Source organism: Kryptolebias marmoratus, linkage group LG8 (assembly GCF_001649575.2).
Source record: "Kryptolebias marmoratus isolate JLee-2015 linkage group LG8, ASM164957v2, whole genome shotgun sequence".
NCBI classification, from domain to species: domain Eukaryota; kingdom Metazoa; phylum Chordata; class Actinopteri; order Cyprinodontiformes; family Rivulidae; genus Kryptolebias; species Kryptolebias marmoratus.
The window spans coordinates 15,673,269-15,695,886 of NC_051437.1; the positions used below are offsets into that span (position 1 = coordinate 15,673,269).

The window sequence follows — 22,618 nt, forward strand, 5'->3', positions numbered from 1 at the left end:
AAGTCAATGTCTCTTTTGCTTACATTAGTTAGGATGCTCTCACACTGGCTGCAATGTCAATATCACTGTCCATTTATTTAAAAATCACAATTAGCACAATGCAATTTGGACCTAAGTGCTGTACAATAGATTAAAGCTCACTGATAGCTCAACAACATTTAATCAAAATAGAGTAAATAATAGACAAAGACTGAGAAAACAGTTTCCAAGTAGTCTTCCCAATTAAAACAATAAACTAGAGGTTAAATAAAGGACTCATGCTCTGTTTGAGTTGAGTACCACCTAAAATGGTTGGGAAAATAGTGACTTTAAACTATTCAAAGCCTGAGCAGTTTTCATTTAAAATGATGGGTTGTTCCACAGAAAAAATAACTTCTACTGCTAGGGTAAGATCACCTCTGAGCCTGTTTTGTTTAGTAAATTCTTAAAATCTAGCCTGTAACAAATAGGACACCGATAGATAGCAGTCATCTTAGTGTTTCATGAGTCCTCCTGTCAAAAGATGAGCAGCCACGTTTTGGGCGAACAATGAACAAGAAATTGGTCAAAAACTACATATAAAAAATTGCAGTTACCTAAGCAAAATGAAATAAACACATGGACATCTTTTATAATCCCAGGGGGATAATTAGGGCTTTATCTTGGCTTCAAGCCTTACCCAAAAAGAACCAACAAAAACTCCCACATATTTTGACAACTAAGCTGACATGTTTGCTGAATGTAAAAACTGTCAAAAATTGCACCGAGGTTTTTCACAGAAGATTAACTGTAGGAAGCCAAGGCCAAGGAAAAGAGTCAGGGTCATTTACAGAGGTCATCCAAATACAGTGATCTCAGTTTTGTTTTTATTGAAATTCAAAAAGTTAAAATCCACCCATGCTTTAATGTCATCTGAACAGTCCAACAAAACTTGCAGTACATTTCCATTGTTCATGGGTAGACGGATTTGTTAGTCATTCGCATATCTATAGAAAACAACCTTATCCTTACTGGAAATAGACCCTGAAGGCAACAGGTATACAGTGAGAGCAGGACAGAGCCCAAGATGGATCCTTTGGTGACTCTACAAATAAGCAGAGCAGCAGAAGAAAAGTATTCATCTAAGTGAGCTGAGAAAATCAAGCCAGTTGAATATACAGAACATTACCAACACTCTACGGCAGACAAGGTCATTCAGCCTGTTGATTTTACATAGAAAAAAGAAGAAACCATTTGAGGCTTTAAAGTTATTTTGCATCTGCTGTGCGAAACTGATTAAATAAGAAGCTAGCGAGGCCCCATGTGAAGTTAGTACAAGCTAGGTAGAAAAATGACTTGTTATTTGTCTTTAGCTACCTTAGATGTAATCTTACATTTCTTGTGTTCCCTTCTAATGTTTACTGCATGTCTGCCAGAAGACTTTTACTGAGCTGTGATTTTGAGGTTGAAATGTAATGATTCGAAGAAGGTATAAATGACTGAAATGATTTGCTAACATTGACCACAGTGACAGTGATTAATCGTGAAAAGAGGAGAAAAATAAAAAAAAAAGACTGGAGGTGGAAGAAGGAATGAATCTTTTACAGTTGGAGTGACAAGAGGAAGTAAAAGTGAGAGAATTGAGCTGATTGATGGATATAAATGATTGTAAGCTTTTGTTGGTGAGTGATGCAAGGATAGGGTGTGCTGTGGTCCCGACTGGACTATTTTTGTTGGTCTTTCCTAGTTTTCTCCTAGTCTTTTTGCTGATTGATGGTTCATATAGCCAGTGAGGCAGAGATGTGGTCACAACCTGGTTGTGGTCCACGGTGGACTGTGCCCCTGGTGTGTTCTTTCTGTCTTTCTCACTGCCTCATTCGCTTTTGCTTCTTCTGTCCAAATTTCCTCAACCTCAATCAGTTCTCACCCTCATTTTTTAGCTTGTTTGTTCTTCTCTAATTTCATTTCAACCCCCAGCTGCTTATTATACGAATGTTAAGAAAAGACAACAAACATAAAATAGATGAGAAATTGAAGAATTCACTGACAATAACACTAATGTTGTATGTAGAGGTTAGAAAACTTCTGATCTATTCTTATTTTAGTTTGACCACTAAGGATCGATTAAACATTGATTTCTGGACCTCATGTGATGATTCCCAAGAGTGACCTCATCTGAACTTGCCAGGCCGTGGTCACAATTCTCAAGCCCAATGGTGTAATCTCGAGTTCTTGAACTGGTGTGGTTTGGGATTTTGCATGAATAGTACAGCATTGAGTCTCCTAGAACAAACATGGTGCGATCCAAAATAAAGTCCCTGCAAGTTCTTCAGAGGCCATGTGGAAAAGCCATAAAAATGGAGTTATTGGGGTCAGATCTGAGATGTGATATCTAATGTTTTACACAGAAAATTAACCAAATGTGTACTACTGAAGTAATACATTAAATTCTGTACATGGCTAGTTATGAATCAGCATTGTTCTGCAAAAACATATGGTACATACTTGTTCACAAATGACATGTAGAAATTAAATGAGTTTTAATTGTGGGCAGCAGTGGCTCAGGAGGTAGGGGTTTGTCCTGTAATCAGTGGGTTGCGAGTCGAACTTCCCGCTCTGTCAGTCTCAGTTGTTGTGTCCTTGGGCAAGACACTTCACCTGCCTTGCCTACTGGTAGTGGTCAGAGGGTTCGGTGTCACAGGTGTGATGGCAGCCTCACTTCTGTCAGCCCGCCCCAGGGCAGCTGTGGCTACAATGTAGCTTACTACCATCAGTGTGTGGATGTGTGGATGAATGGGTGAATGATTGTAGTGTAAAGCACTTTGGGGTCCTTGGACTAGATAAAGCGCTATATAAGTGCAAGCCATTTACCATAAACACAAGGATAGTGAAGTCATAAAAAAGATGGTCTAAGAAAATAAGCTATTATTTTTTTGTTCTGACATTTACTCTTTCTTCAGGGTAACTTTGCCTAACCGAGACAACTTAACCACAAAACATAAGATAACAAATATACATTTAGTATCTCAAGAAGACAATCAGATTAGAGTTAGTGAAAGAGTTTGCCAATTGACAGCTGGGATATGCTTCACCCTCCAGTCATGAACAGGACAGAGTGGGTACAAGAAATGAATGGATGGATGGATGGATGGATGGATGATGTTTTCAGGGGTTGATGTATTTTTTTTCTTTATATTCTCCTGTTCAGCAAACCTGACTTGAAATCAATAACTTTGAGGCTGAAGTAGTTTGACAGTAAGTCGGAATCACTACAATGCCTTAATAGTTCACTGTGAACTCTAAAATTACATCCATGACTAAGTAAACACAAGGTCAGGAAAGTCCATCACACTCTACTGTGTTTTTTTTTTTGCAATTGTATGTTTATGTGGTTTTAGTGATGGCAAACATTTTATTTTAGGAACAACCATCTGTTTTCATTTTTGGACTCTAAGTGTGACCATTTAACTTGAATCCATTTATGTCTTCACCCTTTCAGTTGTTTTACCAGAATAATTAGCAAGCTGATTGACATGTATTTTGAATGTTTAAAAGTGTTATGTAAATCTGTGAGTCTTTGTGCTATCCTTTCTAATGTGTGTGTGTTGTGAGATGAAGAGAAAACTTTAACCTCGGCTAACTGGAACTGACATATCTGAATTAAATCAGTCAATTTTGAAACAGAATATGGTTCCCATGCTGGAAATCTTCTCAAGCTCTCAACAAGATTCAGTGCAGAGTTTACTTAGCTGTCTTGAACATTATTTAATTATCACATGATCTAGTGACTTTTGGATTAAATTACTCTGGTTCCATAAGAATTCAACTTAACTGATAACATGCCATGTGACATCCATTCAAAACAGTTTTTGACAAGCACCACAGAATAAAAAGTGTTAGAAAAGCCACAATTTCATAATTTACTTGCAAATTAAACACAAACCAATCTCTGACACTTGGAGTAGACTGAATTTGAGGTTATGTATGTTTGTGAGTGAAAGTTCAGTGTGTATGCACAGGACATACATTTCCTAGAAGTAGGATGTAGACACTAACATTTAGTGTTGGAGGTGATCAAGAAAAATAACTACAGAAGAAAAAAGTGTTAATGATAGATAATGCCTGTAGCATCTCTCCTTGTATGCAGATGTGTGTGATATGGGAGTGTATCCTGTGTCTGCGTGGGTGTGTATGTGTGTGTGTCTGTTGAAGGGTGTAATGACGATGACTATCAGGAAAAAGAGGGACTGAGGCAGCTGCATGCAGCAAGAGTCAGTGTGATTGTACTCACGTTGGCACCCTCGCAGTTTTCCTGTCATCGATTCATCCACTCATAAAATATCAAAACTTCTAACTGTAATGCTTTGGAAGAAAACATTCATTCATTCGGTTGACAAAGATGGCTTTGTTAGTCATCCCGGCCTGCCTGTGATTGCCTCTATGTGTCCTTTTTTCCCTTTTTGTCTTGTTTTACATCAGCGTTTTCCCATGTTCTTTCTGTAGCCTGGGGGCAGACAGCTGTGTTGCTAAGGCTTTCTTCCAACAGATGTTGCGGTGAAGAAGGAGACCATGCATCTCTCCACCCTGCAGCCCCTGCTGTGAGGCAGTTTACATCCGCTTATTATCCTGTGGTGGCCCTGAGGTGATTCGTCTATTATACAATTCCTGATCAGAGCTCAGACTGTCTCCTTAACACAGCTTTTAAGACAAAACTCAAATGACACACAGCCCAGGCCGCAGGACAAAGACTGTCCCTCATTTCCGCACAGATCAGACTTGGTGTTGTCATGTCTGGGATGGCCAGAGGAGTTTAGGAGGAAACTTTGTTACACTTGTCTATTTATTTAGAATGCAATAAAATCGGTACGTGTACTGTAGTGTAGGACTGTAACGTGGGATTAAGGAGTACCACTACAGGATTCCTTTTCATGGTGGCTTCATTTTTAAACTTGACTTATCAATTTTCACCTGCTTTTTGGGGTGGTCCACACAAGAATCATTTTTTATGAATACTCAAAAGTGTCTTTTATTGTTTCTGCCCCGACACTATATATTTTTAAAGAATGAGTTCCAGAGATTTAAAATCTTGAAATGCCATACCTTGCATTTTTGTGTAGATGGCCAAAATGCGACTTTTTGAAAACAATGTCATAGCCCCGACGTCATCATTTTCTTCTTCCTGTGGTTAGGTTTTTCATCCAATTTGTAAGCTTTATGTGTTCGCCCCACACCTTGCTTCCAGTTTTTGGTGTATTTTTGTTGCAGCATTACAGCACCACATACAGGCCTGGCATTTTCCCGCAACTTTGAGTCACCAGCTCGTCTTCTAACAGTCGCAGCTCAGTGAAATACTACCTGTAGGCTGTGAACTTTCAACAGTGTCTCCCCAACATCTATTGAAAGTTTATGTTGTCTCATTGGAAAACTATGAATCATTCAACCCTCCTTTTATCTGTATAAATTATATTTAAAATCAGGCAGTTGCGCACCATCTGCATGATTTAGCACAGTGCATATACTGTATAGAAGGAATTGTATAAGCTAGATAAACCAATTTTTTTCTCTTCCTTTTTCATCGTGTCAGAATGTGGTGGGTTATCTTCGATGCTTGCATTTCACCACATAGCTATTTGAATGATTATAGGTGATATGGAAGACATTGGTGGTCTTGTTGTCTTATAATTAAACAGCCTTAATACAACCAATGACCTAAATAATTGGCTTGACAAACATTATTAGGCAAATAATATGCCATAAATTTAGATGATTAATTTCCCTGCACAGACCTTTAACTACTTCATGCTTAATGTTGTATTTACACAGGCTGGAGGGATGTCATACAGCCAGGAAAGTGAATAGCTCAGGCAGCTATGAGTAGAACACCACAGCTGCTCCAACAGACCCGAGTTCAGACACCAGATACATTTCACCTGACCCTGTCTTTGGATTTGAGAACTTTTATGATGATGTTTTCAGCTAAAGCGATATTCAAACTTCTTTTGCAGCAACGTAAAAGTGTGTTAAGCTCCAGATGAGTGTTTGTGTTCATGCACAGGTCATAGAGTTTTAAAGACTTAGATTTAGGAACTAGAAAACATATAAGAATTGTTTTTTGATGAGATGAAACTCTTTTTACAGTACTGGACTCTTTATGGGAGTACTGGCACATTCTCTTTGCTGTGGCCTCTCTTGTTCTGCCGTTTAGACTGTGGTCTACTCATATTGTCCGCGTGCTGTTTATTGCAGTCCTGCACTGCCACTTACACCAATACCGTCGGATATCTGCCTGCCAGAAAAACTTTTATGATGAAATGTGAGGCAGGATAAAAGGAAGAACAGTGGAGTTGCTTTCTTTAAGCCCATGTTTTGCTTTGTTAATCATTTTCCAGAATTCATATTTGCCTGTCATTTCAAGCATAAGAAGAGGGAGCCATGCTTATGCATTAGTGAGCATGGTAACATGTTGAATTATATATTCAGTTACAATAATGTGCATGTTGAGAAAGCTGTTGAATGTGTGTGCATGCATTTGTTAGAACAGTTCGCAATTCAAAGGAAATCCAAATTTTGCCAGAAGTTCATAGATTATCTACCACAAAATTCTGAATAAAAAGCAAGGTAAGTTTTTACGTGATCTGGAGTTGAGTGAGGGACTGAAATATTAGGTGAAGTTTTTGAGGAGGTTTGGATGTTTTAAATGTTTTTTTTTATTAATTAATTATTTTTTGTTGCAGTGTAATGTACCTTTTGAACTGAGATGAGCCAAATTAAACAGCAGTGTGCCCTTCTATCATCCATCCATCCATCCATCCATCCATCCATCCATCCATCCATCCATCCATCCATCCATCCATCCATCCATCCATCCATCCATCCATCCATCCATCCATCCATCCATCCATCCATCCATCCATCCATCCATCCATCCATCCTTCCTTCCTTCCTTCCATCCAAAGAGAAAAAAAACACAAACCTACAAATTCTTGGCAGATAAATGTGCTCCTGTCCTTAAGAAAACTTGGTTTAAGGACTGTGGGGATTTCTCATACTGACATATTACTTTGTCTCACCACAAGACTAGCACTTTCAAATGGCATATAGGAAAACTCCTGGAGAGTTTGGACCATGTTTGGAGGGATAAAGTGTTGAAAGACAGAGAGAAGTTAAATGGTGGGAGAGAGCTGTTGTTAGTAGATGACACAAAAAAGAGAGAAAAGAAAATAGCCTTGGAAATTGAAGGAAATTGAAGGAGAAGGAAGATGTTAATTATCCTGGCTTGCTAACTGTTTATAATCTTTGCATGTATGCCATCTGATAAAGCCATACAGTGTTTTCTTCTGCAAATCTCCTTGAGAAGGAGCAGTGTTCCAGTGGTGTTAAAATCCTCAAACCAAATGATCTGTGAAGAATTGCCATAATCTCTTTCCACCTTTTCTCACTTACCTCACTTTCACTTTTTTCATGTCCATCCTTTCATCGGTTCCTACTCACCTATCCAAATTTTCCTCCTTTTTTTCATGTATAGTGTCTGGCAAAGAAGAGTTCTTTAAGAGGATATTAGGATCACATATGTGCAGCACTTTTAAAGCTTAGTACTCCAGTGCAGGTGAGACAGTAAGGATTTCCTGTTAGGCCCCTTTACTACATTCTTGCTAAATTGCTCCTTGCCAGGTGAAGCTGTAGGAGGTCTGTCTTTGTCCCTGTCAAACACACACATATAGTGGTGTAGCAAACACCACATGGGCATCAGCACTCAATAATGTGCACACACACACACACACAGTGGACATACAAAGGATTAGCGATAACACTACTGAGTGTGTATGTGTGCAAATGTGAACAGTGAAGGACAGAGGCATTCTTAGTTTTAGAGTTTGGTTGTCTGCCAGGGAAGCAATATGAGATAAATACTTTGCCATCTTACACCTGGAGCTCTTGGCTTGTCTCTAATGCTGTGACATTAGAATTATCCTCTGATGGTCTCAGCACTGCACACTACACTCTAATTTTACACATACAGAAACACACACACTTGTACACAACATAAACCAGCTTCTTCAATAGTGTTATATATACTGTTTCATCTGATTTTTTTTCTTAACAAATTCATCTATTTCCAACTGCCTCTAAGCCTGTCTGCAGCCTTACCCACCCTTGAGCTCTTCTAAAATGAATGAGCTCCTAACCTTAACTCTAAAGTTAACCTTGACACTTACATTACATGAGACTCTGTATGCTTCTTTTCTTGTCTTTGTGAAGAAACACACATTGGCAATAATCACCATATTTGCCTTTTTACCAAGCTTTTTGTTTATGCAAGTACAACCTCCTCACCACTAGAGACTAGATCTGTCCTGATCTGTCCTGATCTGTCTGTCAAACTCATGTTTCCTTCTTCTTTTACTTGTAAATTAGAGCTGAATGTACTTGACCTCATTCACTGTAGGCAATACAGAACAGGAGGTGCTAATTCAGAAATGATCTCATAGCCAGAAAGAGATGATTCCTTAAAGCAGTGGTCTCCAATCCTGGTCCTCGAGGGCCACTATCCTGCATGTGTTACTTGTTTCCCTGCTCCAACACACCTGATTCAGTGGTTAAATATCCTCTTCATGTTCTGCAGAAGCCTGTTAATCACGCATTGATTCAAATCAGGTGTGTTGGAGCACAGAAACAAGTAAAACATGCAGGATAGTGACCCTCGAGGACCAGGATTGGAGACCACTGCCTTAAAGGAAACAAAACATCAGCTGCAATAGCCAAAATACAGTCCTGATTCACTCAAAGTGAACATCTTCCACCCTTTAGCTGTGTGCCGACATTTTATGAACAGAATTGGTTCCAACATTCAGTAGGATTGAGTCGGACTTATTTCTGGCTATGGAAAGGAAATTCTCTGGTTGTAATGGCTAGTAGGAGTGAGCCCAGTGTCTCATATTCACAAAGTGCCTTTTCCAAGTACACTTGCAGGACACAGACACACACACGCTTTCATATCCTAGAGAGAACTAAAATTAAACAAAAAACTATGGCAATAAAAATATATTTTTCCACTAAAACAAAGATGTTAGTCATGAACATTGTTTTCATTCTATTACCTTACCATACGCTTTTCCATGATACACCTGCCGCTGAGGCACTTACAGCTCCAGTCTGGCAATTGGGACAGAGGTGTCATTTGACATTTTTATTATGATTGCATTTTTTTTCCTATCATTGTATTTATTACATAAATGATTGCCTTGCACAAAAGTCAATGTAGGGTTTTAAACTCCCTTGATTGTGCACCAGCTGCTTAAACAGACTTTTTTTTCCATCAAAGATCTTCTTCACTTCCTTTTAAAATGTTTGAGAGATGTGCTGGAGAGCAGAAGAGTCTGTTCTTCTGCTTTTTGCACTGTTTACATTGTGTCCTAGTAACCCTTGTTAAAATAATTACCAAGCTTGAATTCATGAAGCACAGACAGCTTAGTGTGTGCATGTGTATGGGTCAATGCAGCTGTTGCAGCAAGACACTGATGCCCAAAATTAGTTTTGGAGCAAGCTTAGACATCTCTCATCTTTTAGACAGAGGACTTTTTTGAGTATGATTTGAGAAATCTGTTTGTCAAGCAGAGACAAGTCAATGCCCTGCATCACTTCTAGTAACAAATTATGGTAGTGGCTTCAGGATTCCTCTTTTTACTTTCAATATCATAGCATCACTCTTCTGTGGTTCAGATTGTGGACATAAGACCAAAATCAAAACATAATTTATAGATGTCACTTGGAATGGTGAAAACCAGATCAGCCTTCTGACTGAGAACAAAATATAAATTGTGTGAGATTTCTTCATTTGTGGATATTTGTGAGTACTCTTCTATCTGCCTTTCTTCTCATGAGCTCTCTGTCCTGACGGATTTTAGGTCGATGCTCTTCGAGTGCGTCTAGAAGAGAAGGAACAGATCTTGACCAAGAAGACCAAGCAGCTGCAGGACTTAGGTGATGAAAAGAGCACGCTCACAGGAGAAATCAGAGACATGAAGGACATGCTGGACGTCAAGGAGAGAAAAGTCAATGTCCTGCAGAAAAAGGTACGTAATTCAATCAAATTTTGACATCATGGTGCTGTCATGTTCCCATCAAAGGCTTTGGTATGTGCACAGTGAAAATTTGCATTTGAAAATGCTGATGTAAATAGTTAAATAGAACAAAAATATGTATTCACTTCTCTCAGAAAAAAGACACTTGTGATGTTTTTTTGCCTCTTTAAAAGTTAAAGCACACTACAACAGATGTTAAACATGCTCCTAATCAATTCTTATGCTCTGTTGACTGATGACATGAATGATCTGCTGTTTCTGTTTCTGTTTAATAAGCATGTTTAGAACTGGCTGACATAAAACAATAATCACAATGTACCCAGCTAAAAATAATTTCCCAAGATCTTTATTAAATTTTTGTCTTGGATATAGCTAACAGGGCTAGTTTTCCTTTAGTCTCCGGTGTTGTTTTGATTTGAAGTAAAGAGTCCTCCTCACTGAAGCTCTAAATTAAAATCTGGTGAACTGGAGGTTATTTCTTCTCTGAAAGAAGAAGAACAAAGAAACAACTTTTAATCAAGAGGTCTTCTCTTGATTGAAAAGATGTTTTCACTCATCCACTGATTTGCTTTGACAAAATATTTGAGTTTCCAAGTGACTCATCTGGTAGGTCTTTGTTGATTTGAATAGTTTATATAAAAAAGTCTGCCCAGAAGCCTTCTGAAAATAGCTTCCTATATAGTTCTGTCAAACCAATCTGACAAACCATCTGTTGTGTCAGATTACATGTTGCTGGCATTTGATCCCACACACATACAAACACATTTGTGCGGCATATCGAGAGGTCTTAATGACTTTTTTTAAGGGTAGCTTTTTAAACAGGGCCTATGGCTACCTGTGGGTTACAGGTTGGCCACTCTTTTATAGACCAATTACTCCCACATAGAGGTCTTCTCTCAACTTCCTTCTTTCCTTTTATGTTGCCAAATTAGAGCTCCCTCTCCCCCTCCTCCCCTCCCTTTTTCTGAATTTATTGAAAATGTTCTCCAAAGGTTACAAACAGTGCCAGGTGACTGTCTGCATATTCAGCTGGATTGTTTTGTTGATGCAATCTCCAGACTGACAGGTGTTTTCACCCCACCAGCCAGTCTATACACACTTCTCGCAATCTGATGGATTTTCCAAATTCCTTATTACCAAACAGCCAAACAGTCCTTGGAGGTTATAGCTTACAGTGTTTTGCTCCAGGTGAAAGAAGGGAGTAGAAATAAAAGTAAACACTTTTTTTCCTCTGGAGCTAATGCTCTTGGTTTAATGCTATTGTATTGTAACACACACAGAGGTTGTATTACAATCTGTATGCTTGGGAGAAGGAAACTTTCCCAAAACAACAAATTTCATTGCCAAGAATTTCTTTAATGAGTACAGGATCGGCATGAAACCAATTTGCCCTTTTGAAAATTCAATGTACTGAAAGCGTTAGACTCTAATAAGATTTGTGAAACATCTTGTACTAAGTTTGTTTGAATTGATTTTAAGACACTGATGGGAGTCATTGCATTCAAAATTTAGTGGTTAAACACAAAATTTGGTTAAATTCTACCTAATGCTTTTGATTACATTATATAACAACATTTCTACAATGAGTGAATATTCTTGAGGGGGCAAAGGCCTTAGGGATGCTTGGAATGCAGTTCTGTTTATTCTGTCTTCAGTACAAACAGCTGACAAATTAAACAAAAATTTGCTTTCAGAATCTAGTTTATAAAATCCCTCCTGCCACTGATAAGTCTACTTTGAGACCCACATCTACGCTTATTTCTGTTTTGCTGTCTTTTTTTCACATTTAAAGTCTTTTTTTTTTACTGTACCTGACTATTTATTGTCTTCTACTAAAAGGTAGACAGTGACCACTATTGTTTTTGCCTGTGTTTGAGTGTGTTATTATGTGTTTTTGTGTATCTGACTGTTAGCAAAATATCTCATGAACCACAAAAATGGCTTCAACTCAGCCAGTTTTACAGATATTCAACTAAATTTGTGTGGTAGTAGCTGAGAGCCATCCTTAACACATTCTCTGATCACATCTATGACATCTCATAAGATTTCAGAATATCTCATGAGACTGCATAACGTCATGTCATCCATTATTTCAGAAAATGCATGTACCTGTATCATTTTCTCTCTCAGGAGAATGTGAGGACTATATTTCCTTTCCAGCCTCATTTAGACACTCGGCAGAGGGTTATAACATGTTAGCATGAAGTCATTGCTGTACTTTGAGACTTTGAGTTGATTTTAATAACAAGAGGCTGAATCAGACTGAAAATAATGAGTAGCTAGTCTTTGAATGTAAAAAAAGAGAACTTTATGTGAGCACATTGACCTTATGTATCTCAACACAGAACAGTTGAAGCTCTGTTCAGGCCCTTAGTCAATGAGACCGTGACCAATGCATAATGATGCATTTATTTGTTTACGTTTTCTCTTTTATGGTTACCTTTTACCCACCCCCAGCTGAAGGGGTAGGGCTGTGGGAGGTTCATATACTCCACTGGTTGCGGTATGGTTTTGGCATACATGTGTTATTCATGTTCAAACATTGTGGTCATCACAATCCATATTCATGCTTTTAGAAAGGCTGGCTGTGTGCATGAAAGTATAGTATCCCCTATCATGTTCCCTCCCATAGAAGCCACAGACAGGGGAGATTTGATTGCGTCTGCTCGAGCTACATGTGTGGGTGTTTGTGTGTCTGTGTGGATGGATGCCTTGTTCACAAGGGGTTCTCTAAATTATGTTTAGTGAGTTTTGCTTAGCCTTTTTAAGGGAACCACCCTCTGTTTCAGTGCGAGAGTCTTTCAACACTTGTTTTGGCCTGGCAATATCATTGAATCTGGCCTAGTTTCATCAGAATGACTGATTGTTAAGAAAAGTTGTGACAGTAAAATTGATTTACAGATTGATGGTCAGTTATTTACCTTATGTGTTGCAAGTCTATCAGATTCTTTCTCCCAAAATTTGATCAGTTTGGACCTCTTCTGAAATGCACTTAACTTTTCTTTCTCTGACTTGAGTGAATTGATGCATATCATTTAATGCCTGCTATTATTTATCCAGACTTTTTCCCGATGCTTTCCCAAAACAACCTTAAATGTTCCTTTTCTGTCTCCTGTCTCTCCCTCCCCCCACATGTTTTACACAGCGCCCTAAAACAAAACTTCTAGTATTGCATTTTGACGCATAGTGATAGTGAAGGAAAGTGCTGCATGTTGATAGAAGAAAAATATTAGACCAACATTGGCACAGTGTTTATGATGCTGTGTGCAACTTCTATAGTATCTTTGTGATGACTAATGTGATAATTAGACCTTGGCAGCAGGAATATTTTTTCAAACTGAGAACACTGTGACCACTACTTTCTTCAGTGGGTTGTTTGAGTATTGACTTTTGATTTTAGGCCTTACATTAATTTCAGTTTAGTGATAGAGATAGTAAAAAGTGTTAAGATTGGGCCATTTTGTAATGATTTAGTATTTGGTCTCTCTAATTATATGTTTAGGACACATTGAGAAAAAAACAAATTAACTTTTGGATGCAACCCACTTCAAGATGGCTGCCCAGTTAACAACAGTCAAGCTGGCTCTTATTACAATATCATGGCAATAGCATATGGCAAGCTGGAGTGATGTATATTTTAGCTTGTAATAATCTTTATTACCAAAAATATATTTATATTTAAGCATTTTTATTTAAAAAGTTATATGGAATATCTAGATTTTTTTGATTATGTATTTTAGGCTCATAATACAAAAAAAGCGAAAGCTAGGGCTTTAAAATTGTCTATTTAAACAGGTTTCATTGTCGTGAGCTTTTCAAATGATTGCATCCTCTACATGTCAATCAGCAACTTCCTGGGTTGACATTTATTCTTCCACTAGGTAGACTGCCACAGAATGTATTCCAGGTGGATTAGTGCCGCATTTCTCCAAAATCTCATACAAATATTTTATTTCTGTGCTTTATACATGAATTCTTCAGTGTGAGTGTGTTCAATCTTGATAGATCTGTGATGAGGCCACCAATGCCTTTCATCCTAATGGATACCATCTGACCAATCAGAGTGCAGAGACACGGCCACAGATAAGACCGCTGGAGCTGGGGAGGTTCTGGTAAACTGCCTGTGATAGGGCCCCATCGGTCCCCCTCTCCTCCTATCAGCAATCAGCCGGGGTTAATGGTGGGAGCCTGAGGCTGGTTGATTGGAGCCAGGCTACACATCAGTCAAGACAAAAGCCACGTTGGAGAACATATCAGACCTCAGCCATTTGAGTCCATCTTCCGCCTGACCGCAACACGTGCACTTCACTTCAAGAAATAAAATGTGTTTCATGACTGTCCAAAAGATGAAGAACTGAAAGCTGACGGTATCCTGATGATACCGTGCCATAACTCAAGCTGACCTGTTAACTTCTTGGCAGTCCAGTATTTCATACTTAAAGATCTAAGAGAAGCACTTAAGCTAATGTTCTCAGAGGAAAATGAGTCACAGTTTGACTCTTGAACCCTCAGTTAAACTGAATGACTGTATGCTGTTTGCACTTGTTTGACCAGATCAGTGTAAAGTGGGCTTTGGTCAGAAGCTACAGGTTGGGAACAGCTGCTGTGGTCCTCAACGGGTGGCCATTCTTACCTTGTTTGCTTCTTTCTTTTGTTTTTTGATTTTTTTTGTTGTTTATCATTTTGTTCCTGTTATTTTTTTGTTTCTATGTTTGTTTGTTTCTTTTTTTGTGTCTTTCTTTCATTTTTTTTTCTGATAAAATGTCTCATTCTTTCTGCCTTTTGGATAAAATACAGAAAATAATTCATCCTAGTAGTGCTGAGACTAGAGGACTAAAGCGGCATTGCGTTTACCCAGCAATCATCAGCAATTTGGGCAGAGATACAGTCCTGAGCCTAAAGAGCATGGATGTGGATCAACTTAGCTAACACACACACACACACTCATGTGTACAGCTCAGCTCATACAAGTGGTATCCGTCCTTGTAGAACAGTTCTGGGTCTGCAGGAGTCTCATGTTGTTCTTTCTGCTTTGTGGTCAAACCAAGAGAAATCGCAAAGAAAACAACACTCACTTAGTCTTTTTCTACGTGTCTTTGCCATACTTTCAGTGCTTGTCTCCATCATTCTGTAAGCATGTGCACATATGTGTGTGCTCATATCCAATTGATATGTATAAATGCAGTGGAGGGTTTCTGTTGAAATGGGAGGGGGCAATGTGTGAGGAGAGGGGGGAGCCTGTCCACTTGTCAGCTGAGCCTGGCCTGGCATTTACAATAATAGTTATGAATTGGATAAAATATGGGACTTTTCTAAACTGTGTGTTCAGGAAATCCATATATTGTAATAAATGTGTAGAATTATACTGTAGATATGGCTTCCTGTTTGTGTTAGTGTGTCTGTACCTAAATGTCTTTATTCAGCATCAGGCCCTTACTTGTTAGGGTGCTTAGACTTTAGTGCATCTTTTGTTACTTGTTATCCAAACAAATATCCATCCATCCATCCATCCATCCATCCATTTTCTTTACCCACTTCTCCTTTCCGGGTCGCGGGGACCTGGTGCCTATATTTCCAGGATTATTTCTTGTGCTCATTATATCATTTTTCCTATTTTGCCATTTTGTTTGTTTTCTTGTGGCACTCAAAGCAAAACAAAACTTTTTTTTTTTTACTTGTCATTTTTTATTAACATTGGGTTCTTCCTTCTTTCTGTTTCTAAACTGTCAAGTTTTGTCTCGTTTATCAAATTATCCTCTCCTTTTTGGCATAATGTGTTAGCATAGAATTATCTTTGTAGGTTTTCTGTTTTTTGCGTTTAATGTATCAGAGTTCAGATCAGTGACCTAGATCATTGTGAGTAGCCCTGATTAAATTCAGAGTAAATTTACGGCTCGTCTTGTGTTTTTTAATTTTTTTCGTTATCTGTATGCGTGGAGTATTTGTCTGCCATTGTGCAGGTTTTTCTGCCTTTGTGACTTTATACAAATGAGTAGCATGAGATCAGTTGAGAGAAGCAAACGTTATCAGTTAAATTCAAGTGAAGCCTATTGAATTTTCTTTGTTTGAAATTTCCATACGAAACTCAAGTAAGTAGTTTTGACTCATTTTAAGGCAAATATAAAAACATATGGAAGATTTGATTAATGTACTTAGTATGATGAGAATGTGTGTCTTGCCAGGTGTGCATGTAAAACTGAAAAATCCTTGTACTCCTTGTTCTGTAAAGTTAAGATAAATATCTTGAGATTGCATGTCTTCTCTTTGGTTGTCGGCCAGTCTAATGTTATCATATACATGAAAATCATCATGTAAGTGCAAATTAATTAAAGAAAATGCTTTATAAATACCAGGTAATCTATTCTAAATTAAACATTAAACTGTCATGTGCAGATGATTTTGCTAATGGCTGCAACTTTCCACTTGGAGGCGCCAGCTTACACAGTATGATCACTTCACAGTCTGCTGGTTTTGTGCCTGTTGAGTTTCACAAGCAGAGATAAGGTGGTGGAGGAACGCAGGTTAAATGTAGTACAAGCAACACCCCCCCTCACAGGGAAAGAGCAACTTTCTTTTCCGTTGTACAAGTTCAGGCTGCATGTCTCAACCTCTATTAAGCCATTAATCAAAAGCCCTTGATGGATAAATGATAGGAACAAAATGCAAATGTGTATGGTTTATGTTTAGGAAATGCTTTACCTGAAGTAGAAGAGTGTCATTTTCCTTATGTGGCCTTTTCAACTTTTTCTGTTTTACGATGACCTAGATTTCTCTTGAGAAATACATTTTGTTTTTCTACTTACTGTTCAATTTGCGGTTATTGTCCCTCTGTGTATTTGTGTGTCCACGATCAAACAGGTCAGCGCCAGGATCTCTGACTTTTACAGCTCTCCGTTTTTGTATTTTCAGAAGCGATGACAAGCAAGTTGCTTTTCTGAAACAGTGACCAATTATTGTTGGGTGTTTTTATTGGGCTAAAAGAGTTTTAAAAATACAAACAGTTCCATTTTTGTGGCGGTCACACTCCACGCTGACCTCTTTTGTGTTCTGCAGAAATGGTTCCTTTGGTGGCCACAGAGTTCTAGTCCTGTAGCTTGGATGGACGACAGACGGGTCGACCGGGTTTGTGGTTCTGCTTTGGAACAAGCTGCTTTTAGACCACAGTTTTTACTGCCAAACAGAGTCTGATACTTCCGTTCCCATTACATTAGAACTCAGCTTGTGCTAATCATGAGCTTAATATAGAAACCGCAAAAGCAAGACTCCATTGATTCATAATCCAGCTGAATAAAGGATTAAACTGTTTTACTGACAACTATTAACTTTACATAAATGCATTTTAGATGATATTTGAGATGGAAATTTTGCACTCCTTTTTAATATTTGCTGTGTGTACAAGAATACACACAGCATTTTTCCAATGATAAGTACTATGACCAATTTTAACACTTTAGGCATTCTAATCCCATTATCAATGCTTGAAAGTATGACATTACTTTTTAAAATGGCAGCTGTAGTGCCTTTCCTACAAGTTTGTTTCATACCATTCCAACAATGAGACTACTGTTTTGCAAAGGTTATTGATAATGGAAACCTATCCTCAGTGGTATTTCAGAGCCATAAATGTGCAAAGTCAAGGCCAATGGAAGGTAACTGTACATCATCACTCCCACTTTTAAGAAAAAAAAAAAACTTGGTCCTGTCCTATCAGTCTTTTGATAAAGTTATCAGAGTCAAAACAGTAAGTCTGTAGGCCTTTGGGAAGCTGTGTGTGTTTTGGGGGGGATGACTGAAACACACGTCATAGTTTCTCCAGAGGATACACATTCACTAAGACAGACAGTCCACACCATAATGCCTGGTCTAGAAGCTGCCTATCGTAGGTGGTCTGCTTCAGTGGGAGGTGTGTTTGGTTGGCGAGTGGGATGACATATGCATCTCAGTTTAGTGATAAAAACCTCTGCCTGTGTGTGTTTGTTTGTGTGCACACACACAAAAAGACAGAAAGAAATTCAGGAGTACAATCTGTATAGTATAGTCTGAGGCAGCTTTATATACTGAGAGATAAAACATTCACCTTATAATAGCTAAGCTACTGGAACAGAGGCCCCTTCTTTGTCTCTCAGAAAAAAAGAAAGAAAAAATAGTCATACAGCTGCCCTGCTTTGTGCCTGTCCACAAAAGGTATTTTTTCCTCACAGAGTGTTACTGGAGTAAGGATTGTGACAGAATTCCATGCCCCCTTTCCCATATCCATAATTCATGTGACTCGTTTTCATCCGGTGGTGCGAGGTTTAAGCTGTGTTTAATGTTTTTCTGCACAATTTCACTGAACGGCAAGCGACAAGGCTAAATGTTTCATCGCGGGGTTGTTATTTTGTGTGACCAGGCCAAAGCAAACTTAGGACTGGTGAAGAATGTAATCATTTATCTAAGGACCAGGGGCGACATGCTCAATTTGACCCAAAATAGGGCTCTGAGGTGCCCACAAGGAGATGGAGCAAGGGTGTGCATGAGTGCATATGTATACATTTAGAAGAACAAGTTATGTCAAGCTACTGGACTACTACAACCAGAGGCCAAACCAAAATATTCTGTTTTTTGTTCAAATGTTTTCCTTTGTTTAGTGCATGTAGGACTGAGCATGTTAGAGTGCAATAATTGATGATTTGAAGAGATGTGTTGCCTTAAAGCAGTAGTTCAGATCTTTTAAAGTGGGATTCTGTGGAAAGGTTGTATACAAAAAACACTGAATCAGTTGTAGACAGCTCTTAGAATAATCTCAGTTTGGAGAAATAGTTTAGTTCTGCCTGTATTGATTATCCAATGGATAGGCTGAGCAGGACTGAGACTAAAGTGTATTGCTGCCATCTTAAAACATCTCCAGTCTCAAACGTTTTAAGGGAATTTATGCAAACACTATTCTGTAAATATTTACAGCATAATTATTCCTGCTGTGAGTGCTACAGCTAGCTGCTACTGCTGCTATTTACACTTGCAAATAGCCATTGAATCCCATGTAAGTAACCATGTAGTATAAAACTGGTGGTGATGTAAGTACAGTTTGCATGAACCACTATGAAATGTTTGGGAATGGGGCTGTTTTTTTGATGGCAGCAACCCACTCAGATCTTGTCCCTGCTCAGAGTGGCTGTTAGCTCATCAATCCCGTCAGACTTTAATTTTGTTTCTCTAAACTGAGGCTATTTAGAGAGCTATGTGCAACAGTTAAGATATTAATTCTTTATACCTTTACATAGAACCCCACTTCAACAGATCTGAAGTCTCACTTTAACTGTGTGTTTATTGCAGTCAAGAATATACACAACCCAAGTGCCGAAGGTGTGAGGCTTTCACTTCAAAAGAGAGAAACATGAAAGAAATGTGCAGAAAACCCATCCAACCTTCACATCTCCAAGCCCCCTTTTTATCACAATGTTCACCACAGAGTCCTGTTCAACACACCCATGGCAATCAGAAGTTACTGTGTATTTTATCTGACTTTGGTAGTGTGAAGCTTTCCCATCATTCCCTAAAGGCTTTTATGTCCCTATCGGTTGTTCACTAACCTACCAGAGCCTTTAGCTTGGTTGTGTAATGACTGTCATTAACATATCAAGATCTGCCGAAGGGTCCCGACTGCCTTTTTCCCACCCACCCTCGTCCAACCACTTTCTTTCTAATGCCAAAACCAAGATGGCTCGCTTTAGAACTTCACTTGTGCCCTCCAGAGAGCAGAAAACACCAAAGTCTTTAGTCTAATTGGATTCGTTTGTGAAATAGCTGTGGAAATTTGGACATTTATCTGTCTATGTACCCATGACTAGAATACAGTGTGTTTTTAGCCCCACTGGTCATTTTTGTCACTGATATATAAAATTGTGGTCTCTTAATGGCCAGAATTTAGTTGTTTTACTTTTTTAAAACTAATTATCATGTCGACTCTTCTGCTATTAGATAAGTTATTATTAATCCATATACTCTTTTGTTGGATTAATGCATACACTGTTTTATGGTTCAAGTCCTGATCTGGGAATGAATGACCTGAGTGAAATGTGGTACTGAGAGCGTGAAGTGAATGCAACTTTATCTGTAGAAATCCCAATGAAGTGAAGACAGCAAAATATAAAAACTTTGTGCTTGTATCTGAATCTCAGGGAACTTTTAACTTTAGGTTTTATTCATTAAGATTACATTGATTCAGAATTAAAAGGAATGTGTGCTTGCAGAAATTCTGATGAGCAACAAACAAATCACCATATCACCATGTCCTATCACCAGATGTGCTGTCCCTTTGAAACTAATTTGTAGACCTCTGTCTCATTGCACGTCAGTGTGTCCTGCCTCAGCTGCATCTACTAGTGTTTTGTTTGGTATAGCTCAGAGCGTACTCTGTGCTCCTGTGAGTGTTTGTGTCTTTGTGTGTCTTTGCATTTTGTTTTCCAGATGTTCGTCAGATAAAGGTTGTTGAACACCACAACTGACTATTACACCACCACTTCAGACACATGGGGTTAGCCGCAGAAAAGAAGATGCAGAGGCAGAGGCCTGTGAGGCTGAATGAACTCATTCTAAAAGTTCAGTAAAATGATAGCAAACCTAACGTGGGTAAATGCTGTTTGATCAGATTCAGCGTTGGTTTTAGACCTATAGTGTGTGTATGATATGACAAAAACTTGTAAATGAAACAACAGGAAACTGGATTTATTAATCACTGGTATTAGCGCACTAGATGGCTTAATTCTGTCATGATATTACACATTTATAATGTCATTCTTATAGGAAAATAGCATCTTGAAGTCCAGTGTAGTTAATTCTGGAGTGGTAGAATATTGTTCAAATGGTTCTTCGATTAGAAATTCAGACAAGAAAATTACTGTATGACAGAGCAAAAATAACAATAAACAGAACTAACGTAATATTTTACACCTGTCAAGGAACCAGAGAAGCAGGGTGTTATGTGATTGTAGTTCCTGGAAGACTTGAATACCAGATGCCTGCATACCAGGTCCCTTTCTCTTGTGGGTTTTTTTGTGGCTTTGTGTTTGTTTACACATCTGTTCTTAGTTATGTACTTATAAGTATATTAAGTAATTTTCAGTTTTGTGGTCAGTTATTTCTCTTGTACTTTTTTTAGCACATTACTTTTACAGTGTAGACGTTTAGTTGCTGCTCATCTTGCCAGGCTTGAGTGGGAGACGTTATAGCAGGAAATCATCTTCCCAGTGAAACAGGGGTCTTTCTTTATGTGGTGCTGTGTACCACATGTCTCAAAACATTAATATCTAGTTCGGCACATCCTGAAGTCGTTGCCTAATGATTGATCTAATATCGGTCATAGTTATAGGCCTCTTTTATAACTTCACTTCCTCTGTTTCTTTATCTCTGCCCCTTTTGTCTCCAGATTGAGAACCTGTTGGAGCAGTTAAAGGATAAGGACAAACAGCTTGCCGGACTGAGAGAAAGGGTTCAAGGCCTTCAGACGGACTCCAGTAACACCGAGACAGCTCTGGCCACTCTGGAAGAGGCTTTATCAGAAAAGGTACACATGGTGGGGATAAATAGAATGCACTAAAACATTTTTAATTAAAAAAAAAAAAAAACATTTTGAAACAGAAGGAAAGTAGACCTTACACATCACAGATCATAACAATGTCACTTTTACTGTCTGTTCAAAAATCTAAAAGTAAAATGATTTATTGAGGATGGTGGGGGGGGGGGGAAGCTTATGGGATAAAACCATATGAACTCTTGGAGTGAAACCACAAGACTTTAGTCTTAGTTTAGTTTTAGTGTTAAACAATCTGAGATTTTTAGTTTTTTCCCCATTCAGATACATTTATCTTTCAGTAAGCTAAGATATGGCTTAATTACTTTGAATGTTTTGCTGTATCTCACAGCTTTAATTTATTGGCACAAGCTCCTGATTTATAGAAATGGGTTACACTAGATGCACTAAATGGGGTTCTGTCTGAAAAGGCAGTGGCAGAAAGAAGATCTAAGGTGAACACTGACAGAGGATTAGTATGTTGCTGAATGTAGGGAGGGAATGATCTATAAGAGAACAGAAGGGTATACAAGTTTGGAGGGTAAGAGGAATGGAAAGACGGAAAAGTTGAACGGCATAGGAGACACAGGCTCAATGTAGGGATGTAATTAATGGAGGGAGAGGTTGAGGTATGTAAAGGGAGGAGGCAGAGTAAAAAATGAGGAGTTTAAGTAAAGACAACGAGAAAAAACAGAGCTGGCCAGAAAAACAGTTGCTAAGAACATGCTGTATTGACCAAAAACTGTAAGAAACCAGACATCAAAAATCACAAATGCTTTTGAAAGTTTTGTCCACGGAATTGCTGTATGTAAATTATAATTTTGTTTTATTGTGAATCTTTATGCTGTAGGTAATACCAGCTAGGAATTTAAGATATCTAATTTTTGAGTGAAAAAAAATAAAAAGAAAGAAAAGAAAATGCCACCAGAAATTGGATTTCAAAGCCTCATATTTCCCCAGAAAAGAAGCTTATCAAACGAATATTAACACTTTTTTTTCTCCAATTCTAATAAAGTTAATTTTCATTTTT

General features: G+C 38.3%; 1 protein-coding gene across 2 annotated transcripts in view; it reads left to right on the forward strand.

Moving 5' to 3' along the window:
• LOC108235277 (ERC protein 2) overlaps positions 1 to 22,618 on the forward strand; it is a 141,053-nt gene that overhangs the window by 25,566 nt on the left and 92,869 nt on the right. For both annotated transcript variants that reach the window (XM_037977067.1, XM_037977068.1), the window contains 2 exons: positions 9,864 to 10,031; positions 21,445 to 21,582. In XM_037977067.1, coding sequence (XP_037832995.1) covers positions 9,864 to 10,031; positions 21,445 to 21,582 — 306 coding nt within the window. The remainder of the gene's footprint in view (positions 1 to 9,863; positions 10,032 to 21,444; positions 21,583 to 22,618) is intronic.